Raw genomic sequence first — 18503 nt, forward strand, 5'->3', positions numbered from 1 at the left:
TAACCAGTGAGGGCTATTTGTGGATTAAATACCAAAGCATTCTTAAAAGGTAGCTATGTAACATATGGTGGGATTGGCTCTGCTTAGGAGTAAAATGCAACTATTTGCTAAAGAGTTCTTAAACCCAGAGAATGTATTCAACATTTTAAAGCCCAGAATGTTGGGGATTTTTTCATTTGGGATTTTTTTTTCTAAAGGAAAAAAAAAACTTTATAAAGCAGTCACGCTATCTGATTCGGAGTCCCAGCAGGATCACACAAAGAGAAATGCTGTCTGGTATGTGAAGGACCTTCATGCCACTCTGACAGCCCAAGGGAATCTTTAAGAGGGCACAGCATGACCATGGAGATCATGTTCTTCTTGGGGCTTGCCATCAGGTACACGGTGAGGCGATGTTGCACACTAACACCCTCTCCATCTCCTCACTGTATAGAATAAGCATAGAAGAAATTTGCCTCTGCTCTAGGTTGCTCCTGCACTATGCCCATCAGGCTGCTCCTGCTAGGAATAAACTCACTTCTATTTCTGCAAATCAGGGAATGGAGACATATTATTCCTGTAAGTGGCAGGCATCATTCCAAACTCACTCCCAGTCTCAAATGGAAAGAAAGATCTGAAAGTCACGTCAAGAAGATCAAAACACAGAGTTGACACATCAATATTAAGTAGCAGTGAACTTATTTTTAGCTTCCAGTCACTGGATGCTAAATATTCTCTAGAGCCTTCCCATTACCAATAATCTGACACATGTCGCTCTTCTCACAGTCCCATGCTGCTGCTTGGGGAATGGAAGATGAGCCTCCAGTAGAATCAAAGCTTTAACTGAAGAGAGAATAAACTTTTTGTAGCTACTGTCAATACCTCTCCAATTAAACTCTATAATTTACTACCTAGAGGTAATATGTTATCAGACTGATTGCACAACTAATGCTAAGAGCAGATGATGGCAGCCTTTTCACTGAGCCAGAAGAGAGGAAGAAGTAAGACATTAAGGCTCTTCTAAAAATACAAGAGTAAAAGAATAAATTAGGAGGTCACTTGCATGCTTTTCATTTATATTTCAAAGGTCACTTGTGGTCTCCTTCATGAATGATGTAAAGTTTATTTTAAACTGACATCTTAATTACTGGCAACACACCAGAGCTGGAATCTGATGAGCCTGCACTCATTCAGTGGCTGGCTGCGAGCTTCTTCCTTTTTATGGTTTTTTGGGGTTGGTTTTTTTTTTTTTTTTTAGGATTCTGGCTCTCAGAAATGCTTGCTCACAGTAATCTGTGCATCATTGTTAGCAAACTGCTAGATAGGCCCCATGGCACACATTTCATAGGACCAAAATAATCTTATTGTATCGCTTCAACATTTTGCTGGAAACAAAAGAGGTGAATTGGCTGTGAAGCAATCACAGCGGACCTTGAATGCCTTCAACAGCATTAACTTGATCATTATTATTGAAATTCATACTGAACAGGCTCTGGAAGACAGTTTGTTGTTTTGTTTGTTTGTTTTTTTTTATCAGCTACTACATTAGATGCTTTCTATTAGGCTGAAGTCATTAATGGAAAAGAAAAAGCTGGAACAAAGTTGCTGGGTATTAAGTGACAGATCTTATTGTAGTGTAAGATACAGAGCTGACAACAGAAAATAATATGCTCTATCAATTAGGTTAGAATTTGATGCAAGTATTGCCTTACACCCATCACTTGTTCCTACAGATGGTGGTACAACTGTTCATATAACTACTATCAAACGAGAATGGGAAACAATCTGGCTAAAAAACAATCATGCAAAAATCTTACCACTTTTTTTTTTTTTTTCCCCACAAAACAGATCATATTTGATTCATTAGCCATTGTGCAAGCACCACTATGAAAGCGATATGCCACAGCAACACTATCAGCAATACCACAGCCCAGATTTCACACTAACATGATCCTGAATATACCAGGACACTAACTAATCATATACGTACTATTGTACAAATTTATCCTACGCTTGCTAACAGATTCACTTTTCTCACATGTAGTGTTTATCATCCTATTGAATCTCATTCTGCCTAATTTCCTCTGGCAATCTGCATATGTTCATTGCTTCAGTTGATACACACTTTAACTTTCAACATAAAAGCAGACACCGAAGAGTCTGTTTATAATAGGTTTTCAATATCTTTCACAACCTTCCAGAGAAGAGGTTTGACAAAGTAATGCTTTCAGACAACAGGACACCAGCGGGTGTTTTGTTTAAAATTGTCTATCATGAAATTGCTCCCAGCATGGCACTACTGTCCATTAAAAAATGTGCAACATTAGTGTGTGTACCCACAGCTCAGTGCAATTCCTAAAATGACTGCTTTCTTTATTCACTCCAGTGCCTATGAAGCTCAGATTATCATTTAATTCTAAAGAAACTGCCTACTGTGAACATTTGTAAGACAGGAACCCATTAAATTCAACATTTATTCAACTGCTTTGATTTGCTTGCAGTATGATGACGCTTCCCTTGTTTTAAGAAATATGGCTTTAGTTCTATATATCTTGTTTTCCATATTTTATTATAACATATTAAGTATTTAGTTTCCATCCACATGATTTAGAAAGGAACTTAAAAATGCAAATCTAGGCACCCTCATTGGCAATTGAATAAAATCCAGTCGCTGTAATCACAGGCTTTTAACCAGATTTAAATAAGACTTTATAACAACTTAGAATCAGGAAAATGGGCAGGTAAAAACATATACATTTTGTAGTAAGCATGTTTTTAAAACCTGGTGCATTCAATATGCAGCCAAAGTGAAGAAGCTGGACTGAAAAAATTAAGATAACATTTTTTCCAAGTATACTGCCCATTTATCCATACTGCTAAAAATATATTTAAATGAAAGATGATTTTAAATTTACATGACAGATCAATTTCATATACATTGATGCAACATGCACAGCCTGAAATTCAGGCCAGAAAAACTCCCACTGAACTCAGAATCTGGATCTGAGGTCGGAATACAGAACAGCAACTACGCATACGCTGAGAAGGTGCCTATTACAACACAGACTTTCTACACACTAAACACTATGTTATTTTCCAAAAAGCGCCCCAAAGCAATATGAAAAATGCGCAAGAGCTTATTTGAGAATTTAAGTCAGGATTTAAGATTTGAATGCATTTTCTGAATGCATAGTGTCATCAAATGGGGTCAGTTTGTCAGCTCCTTCTGCTTTTAGTAAAGCAGAAAATCAAGAAATCTCTAAGTCAGTGCAAAGAAGATGCCACTTTTCCCCACCTCAAGTAACTCTCTCAAGCAGAACAGAAAATAACAGGGGTATATGTCTTTTTTTTTTTATTTCCCCAAATTTCCAGTATTCATCTATGACCGTTCATTTTCCTTTGCAACCTAAAAAGCATATCAGAAGACAATACCTAACCAGATAGAAGATATGCTTAGTGATGAAGCAAAAGAATATAGTGGATAACAGCCAAAAGGCAATTTTAAATTTCCATTTGTTCTGACCACATGCCATAAAGATATAAAGAATGTACTAGATAAAGGCTGTTTTCCTTGGAAATATTCATCACAGGAGATGTTTATCAAATGAAGTAAGTTAGTTCTTGACTGAAGTGTAAGAAATGTAATTGTTTTCTAATCTTTTAAGTCATGAGCGGTGTCTTCAGAAAATCTCTGAAGAGGTTACTCTTCAAAAGTTGCAATCAATGTTATCAACAGAAAACATCTCACCGTGTTCTCTAGTCGAGATCTCTACTTCTCAACAATGTAGCTTACCAAGTCTCTTACCTCTCTATAAACACAGAGAGATGAAGCCTAAATAATGCTTCCAGCACCACTCTCCTTCCACTTTTAGAAACATAACACGCTTGAACTTATTTCTACTATTTTAATAGTTCATGGCAGTCACAGCTATCAGATAGTGTCTGTCACAGATGATAAACTGTATTACGACATAGTTCTAGCTACACTATTTTTCTAGTTCATATGCAAACTCAGCAGCACGACAAGGGACAAAAGAGCAGGAAGGGCATAAAGAAAGAAAATCCTTTCCACTCCTCTTCATCTGAAGTGAGATGTGCCGACTAATCCTTCTCAATTTCAATTTGCAGAATACACTGTGAGCCAAAATCTGACAGGGGAAGATTGACTGGTGCTATTTGGTTTCCTGACTGAAGGAAGTTATACAGAGGCTGCAAGAAACAACCAGTCACCATTTCATCTACAAACAGAATTTAGCAGAGGAAAATAAATAAACAAACAAGATTAAAAAAAATAGAGTGGTTCCAAGCAATTATACAGAAAAATAAGAAAAAAGGATTAAATAGGAAAAAATCAGAAGCAGCAGCTATTTAAAAAGACAGACTAGGGAAATTAAAAATAGTAAAGGGGTGAATTCATTAAGTGCTTGATGCCAGAAGATCCAGAGGGCATATTCAATGAAGATCTCAATAAAAGGCAGGATTTCTAGGCAGCGAAGACATTAAAATAGTGGCAAATAACTGGCAGGAAAGATTTCAGCATGGGCTTTACAAATCTTCTGGAGACCCACAGATGCACTCGAGCTCTGTATCATCATCTCACCGATGTGATCGCTATCCACACTAGCTAGTTTACAGCTAGCATGGCCACATCAGTCAGCAATACAGTCAGATCCTCAGTCACACAGACTGCCATCTGCTCGCAGTGTATCACAAGCAACAGCATATTTCCACTGACACACTGTGTGGGTGCAGTCCCACAGCATTCGAGCCAACACAAGGCCATGGCCCCCGGCGATGCTGGCTGCACAGTCCTTGGCCGTTGCATCAGCACTGGCACCCAAGCGATCGCACCAGTTCAAGGAGCTGCTGTAAACAACAGCAGAAGCAACTGGTCTTCCACGGGATCAGCTGCCTGAGCTGGCTCGCTACTCCATTATGGCAACAGCAGCGCTGGCTCTAGGAAGACACCGAAACGATGTGGCTGGGTTCAGGAGGGTGGGACTGTGCCAGATCCACATTGGCTCAAATTGCCGGGAAACTCAAATGCAGCAACTAGCTTCAGATCAGGCTGCATCTACATCCAGACTGCTTACCTAGACCATAACTGTAAATATGCATGAGCCAGCACTGCCATCAGGGGTAGGAATCTCTTGCCTGTTAGTTTCCTCCCAATGCTCATCCCTTCTTTCTGCTGCTACAAACATCAGTATGATCAGAGACATGATCCTCACAGAAATAAAAGATGGGTACTGCTAATGTGGGTAAATTCCCTATCTGTTTCACGGGGCAATGTCCCAAAAGCACAAAGAAGCAGGCACTGAAGGCTGGGCAGACCTTCTCCTTTGGGCAGCAATGCTGGTTGAAGCCACTTCACAATATAAGCTAAGCTATGTCCTATCTATGATAGACACTTACAAATCCAGAAGGAGTTACCATAATGAACTACCCAGATAGAAGGCAGGGAATTACTCTGTAGTCAGACTAGAACATATTCCCAAAAAGAAGAATTCAAGTCTCGATGAAGCCACATCCCATAACAACTTGTCTCACTGACTGTCTAGCCTTTCAGTCAAAAAAAAAAGAAGTGCTGGCTATTTGCCACTTCCAAACATTGGACCTTGCAATATATTTGCTGAACTGAAGGTTCTGTCCTTCAAGTCAAATTTGAGCAAGTCACCCTCTAATCTTTCCTTTATCCTCTCAATCCTCTCACTGTAAGGCTTATTTTCCAATTTTATCATCATTTTCATTACTTCATTACTGATTGTCTCCAATTTAACAAAATCATTCCTCAGTTGTGGAAGCCAGAATGGAAATTTATTGTGATGGTGCTTACTCCAGAGCCCAGGAATTGTGATAAAATGCCCTCTTTATGGCGACATTCTATGTTTATCATTACATTAAGGTAAAACGTCCACCAAAAAGCCATCGAGATGCTCAACTATTTTTCAGAATAAGTGCTTCAAGAGAAGTCTGTATTAAAAGAAGTCTCTTAATGTGCTTTTGCTTGTTCATTCCTTGACATAACAGCTTTACATTTGATTTATTGAAACAATAGTGGCTCTCCTTCTATCTTAATAGAACAAGACAGACTAAAGAAATGGCCTATCGCTCATGTGCTTCGAGGTGTTCCAGTAACCATCCATCCTGCAGTCCTACCAGTATAAGAATACAGAACCAGTCCATCTATATCAGCAATGACACACCTAGAATCCAATGTCTCAAAGAACTGGGCAGCTGGCAGGACTGAAGTAATCTTTTCCATGATTTCTACTTATCTCTAAAACTTAGAGACAGCCTTGAGCCCTCAGACAAACATTTTCTGCAGTTACTACATGACTCAGTTAAGATATTCATAGATATTTTTGTCTCTTTATACCTCTATATATTTACATCTAAGTTCTCAGTCTCAGAATTTAATCAGGGGTCATTCCATTCCCTTCAGTCAGTCCACACACAGTAAGCTCCCCAGTTTAGTCACACCTTGTGTATGAAAGCATTTACTGTTATGGTTTTTTCCTCTTCCTATCTGTCTATTTCACTGACTCCCTCTTGAACAAAGAGAGCCCCTGCTTCTCCAGAATTCCAGTTTTCACGCGGGAGCTCTTCAGCACAGCTCTGCTAATACTAACAACAGCCTCTGCTTCCACTTACATGACTTTTGACGGGACACATAGTGTCACCGCCCCTAGGAACAATGCCTTTTCTGCAAATCGCTGAGAAAATTATATAATAAGATTTTAAAACAACCTGAAGACACAAAGGAGTATTACTATAATGTTGAAAATCACTGACCTCTCAAGTATTTAAAATATGTCAGCTTTTACTATTCTTAGCTTTTTTTGACTGAAATCATTATGAACTATGCTCACATAACTAGACACGGCATTAATTTCCACGATGATGGAATCTTTGATGTACTGAGTTCTACACAGGTCTAAACAGTTGAAGCAATTAATAGCAAAGCTCACAAAATTGCAATGGGCAGAAAGCTAAGAGGACAAGTCAGAAAGCCATTATCAGGAAGTCAGCAGATGCATCATGTAACTTACCAAAAAGGCGCTGATGGAAGAGAAATTTCCCAGCTACCAGTCCTGTGAGAATGGCAAGCAGCCACAGAAACACCTTCAAAAATCGCCAGCCTCCTCCTTCAGGGTATTTATTTGTTACAAAGGAGAAACAATTACCAACAACAATAACATTGGCTTCTGTCTGACTGTGAGATACTGGGTCCTCAGCAAATATTAAGAAGTTAAAGAAGATCACTAAGTAAGCCACAACTAAGCGAGACCACGGGTGCTGGAAGTAGTAGCGGAAGTCTTTATCCATCCTCAGATACTGCAGAACTGTTCTTCGCCTGTACGTAAAGACACAAATGCACAATGTTATATATACCCAGAAGTCTCAGAGTTTAGGAGATACCCACACATTATAAAAATCAAATCACTGTAACCTTGTAATTTTTGACACTTCAAACATATATACATCATAGCACTGGATTTTCAGTCTCAAACATTTCTATACTATCTCTTTAAAATTACAGCTCCAGAATGGGGCGTGAAAATACAGCAGGTAAGAACGTGACAGGCTACATGGAACTCAGGGCACCTTTCCAGCCCCATTCCAAAAACACAACACAGATTTCAGAAATGTTCATGCTAAGCCTAAACTGAATCTTTCTCCTTGCAGGAGAAGGTTGGAACAAGCCCATAAATCCAGTGAGGTCTTCTGCTGCCTCATCTCCTGGAAGCTTACAAGCGTCTATCCCAGCAACAACTTGTGTTTATATGAAGCAATAACGTGATGGAAAAGTTGCTGTAATTAATCCTTGCAGGTCAGGCAAGTCCATGGAAATATTTTCATTGACTTCAAGGAGTACACCTATAATTAAGCATACTTTCAAAATGGGAAAAGAGGAGTGCCTTGGGCACAGACTGTTTTGCATGAACACAAAACTGTATTTTGAAACTTGCCGACTTCGGAAGTACCGCTACGGAAAAATGCAACTGAGCATGGGCAATGTTTCAGTTGTTTACCATTTGATTTATTTTTCTTTTACTCACAACAAATTAGTTGTTTCATCCTGTTGAACCACTTTGTATGCACAAAGATACAAGGCCTTTGTGTTGTGGAACACCGCAATTATTCAAGGGACAGAGTGTAGGAAGAAAAGAAAAAAAAAAAAGAGAAGAGTATCTAATAATATTGCTTGTTTATTACAGCACAATCCTTGAAGGATACAGTGTGCTTTATTGAACAGTACAGAATTTTGCAAATGTCATATGCCCTGCAGGAAAAGAGACCCAAACCCAAATTGCAGCAAAAGACCTATAGAAAAAAATCCACTTAAATACTCATCCCTACTTGGACTTCTGATTAACTATCACTTCGCAACCTTACACACCGCTTGAATTACATCTCTCTTTAAGGTAGTCCCTTCAAAATTATTTAACTCTATAATCCAATTTATGTTTGTAAAATTACAAGGAATCTTGTACCCATTAAATCAAAAGGATAAAAGAACCTCTCAGCAGATTCAGACAACGCATTCAGTAAATAATAAAAACAGTGTCCCATTATGCATAAATTGCATATGAAAAAGAAAAACAAAAACACATTAGAGACTTAAAAAGTTGGCACAGTGAAGCGTCAGTCCTTTAAAAACTTTATGAATGAAGTGATTTAAAGCAAGGGTTATTGGCCCAGTAACCTAAGAAAATACCACTTTGGGGAGATTAAACTGCCTTTAGAGCCAAAGGATGCCCAAAGCTATTTCACATTCTCCTTTCCTCCCGTTAACGGTAAGAAAAGTTTTGGTGTTTCCTTACGTGTATGAACAATCTTAAAGTCCGGCTGGAGATAAACAACTATATGTCCCGACATTTTTGGCAGCTGCCGGATGCCAGAGAGTTACCAGACACCCAGCTGAAGGCGCAGCTCCCTAGAAGCGCTCTGTAGCACAAGAAGCCAATACGTGAAGCAGCAGCAGTGCCAAACCGCTAATAAAAAGCCCGCTCTCGGCCACCTCAGCGCCGAAACCGAGCGTGCCGACAACGCCGCGCACCAGGCGCCCCCCCGCAACCTGTTCCAGCGCCCCGCTTCCCCCCGCCGCAGACCCGGGGACCCGCGGCCGCGCTACCCCGCGCACCTCCCGCCGCGGCACGGGGCACAGGCCCCGCCGGCCCGGGGCTGCCCGGTGACCCCCCGCTGTCCGCCGCCCGACTCACCGCGACGGGGAGATCCGGCTCCGCGGGCGCGGTGCTGCTGCGGCGCTGCTGGGAGCCCGCCGGCGGTGCGGCTCTGGGCAGCGGGCGGCCCGGCCCCGCTCCGCTCCGCCCCGCCGCGCTGCTCGGCGCCGGCGGCCCCCCGCCCCCCCCCAGCCCCTCGGGCGCTGACGGCGGCGCCGGCGCTGCGGCGGCGTCCCGCCCCCCCGGCCGCCGAAGGGAGGGGGCGGCTGCGGCGGCGGACGGGGTGGGGGTGCCCTGCCCCGCCTCTCCGCTCCTCTCCTCACCTCACCTCTCCGCTCCCGGTGAACCCCGGTGGAGGGATGGCGGCCCCGGCAGTGCCGCAGCCGCTGCGGCAGGGTCCCGGCCACCCCCCCGCCTCTCCCTCCCCCGGAGCCCGACAGCAAGGACCCGAAAGCGGCGCGTTATTCCCGCGGGTGTCTTAATTTCCGCGCACCACCCCCACCCCGCCCCTGAAAATGGTGGTCTGGGAGCCACGGGGGCTCAGCCAGCCAGAGGAGAGGAAGAAAACCGGGGTGACACTCGATTCCCACCGGTCAGACTTCAGTATTAAGTAAATTAGCTATAGAAAATCATAAATATGGGAAATGTGGGGTCAAATCTGGAGGCGTATTACCCCAAAGCAAAAGCACAGGGTCGGCAGTAACAGCCAGCTCGCTCGGGAAGATTTAGGCAAACCCTCCTGTTTGGGAGGGGAGGGCAGGGACGGAGGCCGATACCCATTTTGCTGACACGGCAGGCGGCCGTCCACGGCGAGGCCCGGGCCAGTCCCCAGGGTGCAGCCGCCGTCCGTGATGTCACTGCGTCGGGCAGAACGCCCCTGACGGAGTTGTTGACATTGCACTTCAGCCGAATTGTCTACCAAAGCCGTTTTGTGTGGGATGTGGTCCCTAGTGCCAGTGCGCTGGTATTGCTGACATCCCGGGAAAACGTTCAGAGGATGCTCTTAGCATTGCATTACGACTGGGTCTTAATGCAGTATGTGCCAGTTCTGCTCAGTGCTGAAGGCAGGTGAAACCAACTTGGAGGTTGAGATGCAGCCTCAAGGTATTGTTGTGAAAAGTCCGGTACCTCCGTTGGAGCAGGTAACTGAAACACGGCATCAAACTTAAAGCACAGATACACATTTGGCTGCTCCAGGCTGAGGTACGGAGGGGTGTGGCCAAGGTCCACTGAGGAATGCGGAGGGGTCTTTAGGTGAGCCATGTTGTGGAAGACCAGCACAACCAGAACAAGCACCAGGTGAAGATCTGTGAATCCGTTCTGTACTTATATATACAACTATATTATATAGTTGTATATAATTTTAAAATAAACATAACTATTGAAGGTATCTGGCATAATCACCACATTATCTTCCTCAGCAGAATAACCTATGAGACCCTCAATTCTAGGTAGAAAGATGCAACGATCAATATTTAACACTAACTCCCCTCAGGCTATCTTTACAGTAAATAGAAATTTAAAATATTCAGAGACAAAAAAATCATCATGTGCAATGAGAGAGTACAGAAATACAGCGTATAGCACTGCTTGTTCATGCAACAGTTTTGTGTGCACTGCCACGCTTGCAGAAATCAGTCTCCTGTTCAACAAATCAGAATCCACAGAGGAGGCAGCACCCACCAAAGAGATCACACTCTTCATGCACCTACACACTAAAAAAAATTCTCTTCAGCTTAGATGGAAACCCATGCTACAACTACAGAGTGTTCATGCACATCTTGTCAGATAACAAATCAGTGAGCAAGTTTTTGAAGCCACTAAGTCTGAAGTCATCTACTTTTCTGTTAAAGTAACTGAAAGCGTAAGTGTGCCATATACGTCCCCCAAATTCCATGTTGCAACTGAGAGGGGGAAGGGCTTTTAAGATGCAAAAAACAAAAGTTAACTGTTCTGTTGCTGAATGCTTATCCAGCTGAAAGTTAATTGTTGCAGAACGCTTATCTAGCCGCTGTGTAAAATAATTAGCAAGCAGGCCTGGAATCCACCAGCGAAGGACAAATTCCTGATAAGGATAGAAAATTGTCTCAAGAACCAGCTAAAACTGACTTTGCAGTTTGGACAAGTGTCAAGAGATAACTGAGTCTGCGCAAAACCAAAAGGTTACTAGTGGTGACGAAGATGAGCCAGCAGCCTTCATCTTTACGACCCCCGATGACCACCACGAGGAGGCACTGCGCAAGCTCAGTTGGGAAAGATCTATGGAAATAACTTTTTTTGGCTAATTTTAATACGCAGCAGGGAAAGGTCATGCATATGTATAGGTGTATTGGGAAATCTTATGTATATGTAATGCTTTACTGTATAAATCCAAGACAAACTACCACACAGGCACGCACGACTTTGGTGGGACTACCCCCTGTGCTGCCCAGCGCTGAATAAACATACCTACTTTACAATCTTACAGACTGTGGAGTCCGCTTTCCGCACGTCACAATTGTTTTGGGAAAGCCAATATTTTTTTCAAAAAGTGTAGTACTTCACTCATATATATATATAAAAAAAAAAAAGCTGGACCACTCCTATACCTTTTTCTAATCAAGCAGTCAAGATTCAGTCGATGAAATACATACCTGAATAGCAACAATTAACAAACAATCTAAGTAAACATGACTAATCGGGCCCACTCATTGAAAACCAGCAACTGAAGAATATAAACAAACTCTTACCTACAAAACTGTCAGCAACTGAACAGGTCAGCAGTAAAGCCAGTAAGTTGAACATAAAATGCAGGTTGAATCAGGATAATGACTCATCTTGAAATTATAGTTTTGATAGTTGTGAATGAAACTATTTTACCAGCACTCCTACTACCAAACAGCGCTTGTGTGAAGGCTACCCTTTTACAATTGGTTTCCACCAGAGGGCTGTGAGTATTGAACTAACCCTATATATATTGTACTGCAGTATCAATTTCTGTAGAGTCATTTTACACTGAAATATGAGGAATCAGCCTTCTGCACATTAGTCTGTAACTGGAAAGTTCTCTTACAAGACTCTGCTGCCTCAGACAACTGTCTGGTGCAGGAACATGCACTGAGCTACAGTATGTTCCAAAATAACGATGCTGTACTAAGAGACAGGTTTCTTTACTTTTCTATGCCAAAGCAAAAGTGCTAGTTTTGTCAGTGAAAAGCCTGCAGGTCCAAACTAAAAAGACTCATGTAATCACTCTATTAAGAAAAAAAAATAAGAAGAAAATGCAATCAATTATAAAATCCTGTGTATTCAGGATTGAAAGGTAATTCTGGAGGTTGGAAGAAATGCTACAGCTTCTTCTGAGAAAGCGCTCTGATATCCCATGTTATCTACATTGACTATGTGCTTGGCTGCTTGATCCATAAAATTGTGGGTCACTTAACACCCATGAAATTTCACAGAATCACATCACAGCTGAGGCTGCAGGCAACCTCTGGAGATCCTCTAGTTCAGCCCTGTGCTCAGAGCACGGTTGTGTCCAGTTAGGCTTTGAGTATATCCAAGGTTGTAGACTCCACAACCTCTTTGGTCAATCTGTTCTAATGTTTGACAACCCTCACAGCAAAAAGGGTTTTTCATCTGTTAAACGGAACTTCCTATATTTCAGTTTGCGCCCATTGCCTCTGAGAAGAGTCTGTCTCCATCTTCTTTACCCCTACTATTGGGCTTTTAGATAACATCGATAAGATCCTCTCCCTTGAGCCTCCTCTCCTCAAACAGTCCCAGCTCTCTCAGCCTGTCCTCCCACTCCTTTCATCTGTGGTTGCACAAAAACCTCTTCCCTGGCTTGCTGCTTGGAAAAAGTTATTTCATTCCCTCAAATCTCAAAACCCCATTACTCAGGGACTGTGCTCCTAATATATTTTTCTTCCATCCTGCTGTTGTGGGTTGACCCCAGCCAGCAGGTAAGCACCCATGCAGCTGCTAGCTCACTCCCCCTGCCTCCTTCCCCAGCAGGACAGGGAGAGAATAGGAGAAAAAGAGAGAAAACTCATGGTTCGAGATAAAGATGGCTTAATAAGTGAGGAAAACAAAGTGAGAATTAATAAAACGTAATAAGTGAGGATTAAAAAAAAAAAAGTGATGCTAAGGCAATTGCTCACCAAGGCCCACAAGCAGACCGATACCCGGTCAGTCTCTGATGGCCAGCTCTGAAGCCAACCCCTATCCTGCCCCTTTCCTCTACCTTGTTTTATTGCTGGGCTCAATGTCATGTGGCATGGAGTATCCCTTTGGTCAGTTTGGGTCAGCTGTCCTGGCTGTGTCCCTTCCCAGATTCTTGCCCACCCCCAGCCCACTTGCTGGGATGGGAGTGAGTTAGTGGGAAAGACAGACAGCCTTGACTGTGCCAGCACTGCTCAGTAATAGCCAAAACATTGGTGTCTCTTCAATACTGTTTTAGCTACAAACCCAAAACACAGCAGCACCGTACCTCTGCTATGAAGAAAGTTACCTCCATCCCAGGCCAGATGCAGTATACTTGCAAAACACATCCTTGGAACAAAAGATTTCCCCCTCTGAAATTTCACAGTCACAGTTATGGCAAACCGCCTCGGCTATACCACTTAAGATCTATTCATTATCTGCATCCCCAACTTGCTTCTACTGTCTAAAAGAAGAAAAAGCACATTAAAACATGAAACAAGTGGAGAAAAACCAAAAGCTGACAACAAGCAGTGTATAACTAACAAGCAGTGTATAACTAAAGAGTTAAATAATTTAAGAACTTAGAAGAAAGGAAAGGCAAAAATATATATCCCATGGAGAGTAAGAAAGTTAATCAGAGACATGACACTGCAAATACTAGCACTGCTTTACTATTAGATGTGAAAAATAGAATTGTCTAACAGAATGTGGAACAGCAGAAAGGTTTCTATTGCATATTTGAAAACACAAACAATGCTTTCACATTATATAACATTGAAATACTTTCCATTAAATCAATAATATGAAAGGATAGTAAACAGCAGCAACTTAAACATCTATTTTTAAATGGCAGTTTGAAGAGTTATTAGCAAAATAAATGAAAGCCATGATAGACACCAATGTTAATCATTAAATTTGTTTCCTAACAAGTCTGAAATGCTGAGGAAGTTTCATAGAACTAGAAGAAAGTTAATGTTGTAACAAGATTTAAAGGGTAAATAGGATGACCTACTTAATTACAGGCTTCCCAGGCTGACAGCAAGCATGAGCAAATATATCGAAAAGGTAGGTTCAGGTCTCAATTTCTGAAAGAAGTGAAAGGGAGAAGAACCGGAATAACCAAATGGAAGACAGAGGTGCAGGCTGTGCAGCCACGAATCCCCCCCTCCACACGAGCACACACACACACTGTACATCAGAGTTCTCACCACATCTAGTGGTGCTTTTGACCTAACAGTGCCCCTGTTTCTGCAAGAACAACCAGCAATAGGAGCTGACAGAACACACTCTGAAAAACTGTCCTGGTGTCCCTTTAGGAGATAGTGCATTTGTTTGGTTAGGTCAGTACCAATATATGCCCAAACTCCTCAAAGTATTTATGTGATCAGATAACTACTGACATTTGAATGAAATAATGAGAATGGCATGAAATCAACATTATATGCAATGCACAGATGAACTAATAGACTTCCAAGTCATCATAAAGGGCCTTAGTTCTAGCTCTGTTTAACATTTTTCATCAATGAAACAAGAAAGAGAATGCAAATTACCTAAGATGAAGGAGTCTAAAAATAATGGCAAAAGGACACATCTCTGATGCAAAACCTCTGGACTGTTTGACTTGTTGGGTGCAATCTAAAATATTTCAAACCAAATGTAAATGTGAATAGGAGCAAATTACACCTGCTGTCCCCATAAGGCAGAAAAAAAATTAAGAAGAGCTTGGATATAGATTTTAACAAACAGAAATGGTGTTCTGGGTAAAAATGGTAGTGGAATCTTGGGATCTGGTTGATTAATATGTACTTTTTAGTCCTTGTCAAGCACGTTTTACTTTACCAAGGTGAAGTTAAGGGGTGGTTTCATCATTGTTGAGAGGTTAAAGCACAGAAATAAAATTCTGAGCAGACTTTAATACCTATATCTAATTTTGCAGTACTAATGGAACTTGGACAAAAAGGTGTAAGAGAACTGTGGAGCCAGAACTTTAAGTGACCTTTTACATATGGTGAAACGGAACTTCAATTCTGGAGTCAAATGATAAAGGGCTTACCAAGGTTAAAGCAGAAACTGTACCGGAAGTTTTGAAGATGATAGTCAGATCATAAACAAAACTTACACTTGAATGAAATACTTACTTCTGTTCATCCAGACCAAATTTAGTCCAGGTAAGCATCATTCTACTTCAAATAATCACACTGATTCCAACAGGGAACACACCTAGCCTAGATAAAATCGCTGAAGATCTGTTTAGTGAGGTGAACTTACACCACTAATTAAGTAACTTTTAAGTGCATCTGCTGACCATATGGATGCTTTCAACTAATAGAACAACCAGATGTGACTTCTGTACCAGGAAAAGAGAGGAAAAATCAGCTTGCATATACAGAATTACAGAAAACACAGATGAAGAAAAAGTGGAATCTGAGTTCAGCCTTCCATGGATACTGCTTAACCACACCATCCAAGTTCACTGCAATGGTAAAAGAAGATTTCAGAATTGTAGGATTAAAGCTGGAAGACAAAAGTTCAGAAAAACAGTAAGTGGTAACATAACATCTTTGGGAAAATATACTCTAATGTTGCTGAACTCTAGTAAGAAAAATATAACATCACGTTTTGTTTAGTATGAGCCTTTTGTTTTTTTATATAAGCACGCCTCAGATTACTATCTGACAGGAAAATAAATTAAGCTTTGTTGGTTTATTTAATATTAAAGAAAAATTGGATTAAAAATAATGAGGGGTAATTTCTTAACCTCATGAAAAAACATGGGACTAAAACAGTCTTGTGTTTTGAGTTGTTCTTCAAAAGTGCAATGAACAGCTGTACTTCATACAACTACAGTATAACAACATGTTGCCTCTATAACAAAAGTCTGAAGGCTTTACTGTGTAGTATATAAACTCCGTGTCTTCGTCCTATTTCCATTGAAACAAAAATAGGTGAAGCACGACACAAAAATTTTGCATCTTGACAAATGTACTGCTTTTAAACTCAAGCACAGTGTGATAACTCAAACAACTAAATGACTTTATTTTCAAACCTCTGCACACCTGAAATGGGAGTGTGTTGTCTAATACAGTTAATAGGATTCTGAGAGCTGATCATGCCGTCATATACAGCTGACTGGATGAGGGGAACAGAAACACAGCCAGGCACTCGCTGCTGCGTTGGGTGGGTCGGTAGAGGCTATGGCAAACCAGACACTGCGCTAATGTAACTGAGGAGCAAATCTGTCCCTGCTGAAGCAGGGACATACAGGTTTCTTGTGCAAAACATGGCTTGTCCAAGCAGTGGATCAAACCCCAGGAGTACAAGTGAGCTATGCCTGCTAACAACTTCAATGTACTGTCCAAATGGTAGCACTGGTGAATCAGAACTATGATCTCACTGAAAATAATCAAATGTACAAATTAAACATGAGAGAGGTAATCACAGTCTGAAGATAATTAACAAGGGAATCATAAATACACTACGCCTAGAGAGCGGGTTTTTTTGCTGTCAGATTTTTAGTTCTGAACAAGTGATGAGAAGACCAAGCTTTGTGACCTTTCTTTAAAGCTTCTCATCATATGAAGAGATATGCAGTATCTATTATGAGAATAGACATTTTTTTTCAATGGCCAAAGAATAGCCTGTGGCAAATGCCTGTTATTTTTAGCTCATACTAATGCACTGTGAAAAAGCATAGTTACGAAAAAAAGAAATACAATGATAAATGTAATAATTTATTTAGCAGCTGGAAATCCATTGAAAATGGACAGGCACTTTGAATAAGTGCCCAGGAGAACAAGTAAGAATGTACAGTGTGGTCAAAATGTCCTTGTTTTGTTTACTGAATTTCCTTTCATTTATAAGAAGAGCAGTGAGCACACTGTAGAATCTTCTGGAACTAAACTGAAGTACTGGAGACCTTCAGTTATGCTGAGCCATAGCATACATCTGTGTTTGCATGTGCCTGTGGGGGTCTTATTCTGCTGGAAACTAAGTGCAAGGAGCTGAGCATTAAAAAATCAGTCTTAAATGCTAGAAGGGAGTAATGCAACTATTTCAGGTTTCACTCCAAGTCTTTCTCCTACCCTTCCTCTGCAGTTCTGTCTATTTAAAGAGTAAGCACTGCAGAGTAAGGATCTATGGTAGAGTTTTATTCTGTCACATTTCAGAATGCTTTCTGCAAACAGGCATAAAATCCCTAACTGGCCTCATGGAGACCTTTTGGGATAAAACTTCCCATGTTTTCTTGCTACTAATTTTTAATAGTAATGCATGGGTAGAAACTGGGTGTCACTTGTGACTCAGGAGAAAGGCCTCTCTGACTGAATTCCTCTCCTCCAAGTGGGACTCCATGAGTAGGAGGAATCCTTTGTCCCAGGTCCTCCCATTCTTTCACCCCAGCTTCGACATCTCTCAGGAGGTCTTCACTGTCCTCATGATGCCTGCATCAAAAAGTAGAATTATATAACAACAGTTTGAACCATTTCTTAATTTGTTTGGATATTTGGATAAGACTGAAAATAGCAATAAGAAGCATACAAGGAGCCATTAGAGGGAACCTGATATTTGGTGGGTAAATAATTGGTTGGATGGTCACATCCAGAGGGTGTGTCAATGGTTCAATATCCAGATGGAGATCAGTGACAAGTGGTTTCCCTCAGGAATCCATATTGGGACCAGTACTGTTTAATATCTTAATGAATGACATAGACAGTGGAATCTGCACACAACTGATACCAAGCTGAGCAGTGCAGTTGACACGCATGAGGGATGGATGCCATCCAGAGTGACCTGGACAAGCTTGAGAAGTGGGCCTGTGTGAACTTCATGAGGTTCAACAAGGTCAAGTGCAAGGTCCTGCACCTGGGTTGGGGTGACCCCTAATATCAACACAAGCTGGGGGATGAAGGGATTGAGAGCAGCCCTGCAGAGGACTTGGGGGTAGTGGTGGATGAAAAGCTGAATGTGAGCCAACAATGTATACTTGCAGCCCAGAAAGCCAACTGTACCCTGGGCTGCTTCGACAGAAGTGTGGCCAGCAGGTCAAGGGAAGTGATTCTGCCCCTCTACTCCACTCTGGTGAGACCCCACCTGGAGGGCTGCGTCCAGCTCTGAAGCCCTCAGTACAAGAAAGACATGGGCCTGTGCAGGAGC

The 18503-nt window shown here is 41.6% G+C and overlaps 1 protein-coding gene across 4 annotated transcripts in view; it reads right to left on the minus strand.

The window, feature by feature from the left end:
* The window catches only part of TMEM117 (transmembrane protein 117), a 237064-nt gene that overhangs the window by 212243 nt on the left and 6318 nt on the right, over positions 1–18503 (minus strand). For 2 of the 4 annotated variants that reach the window (XM_075080963.1, XM_075080965.1), the window contains exon 2: positions 7032–7336. The exons of 1 other annotated variant lie outside the window; for it this stretch is intronic. In XM_075080963.1, coding sequence (XP_074937064.1) covers positions 7032–7336 — 305 coding nt within the window. Of the gene's footprint in view, positions 1–7031; positions 7337–9206; positions 9337–18503 lie in introns of those variants that run through there. One more of the 4 variants, XM_075080964.1, reaches the window with a different exon arrangement.

Source organism: Phalacrocorax aristotelis, chromosome 1 (genome assembly GCF_949628215.1).
Source record: "Phalacrocorax aristotelis chromosome 1, bGulAri2.1, whole genome shotgun sequence".
NCBI classification, from domain to species: domain Eukaryota; kingdom Metazoa; phylum Chordata; class Aves; order Suliformes; family Phalacrocoracidae; genus Phalacrocorax; species Phalacrocorax aristotelis.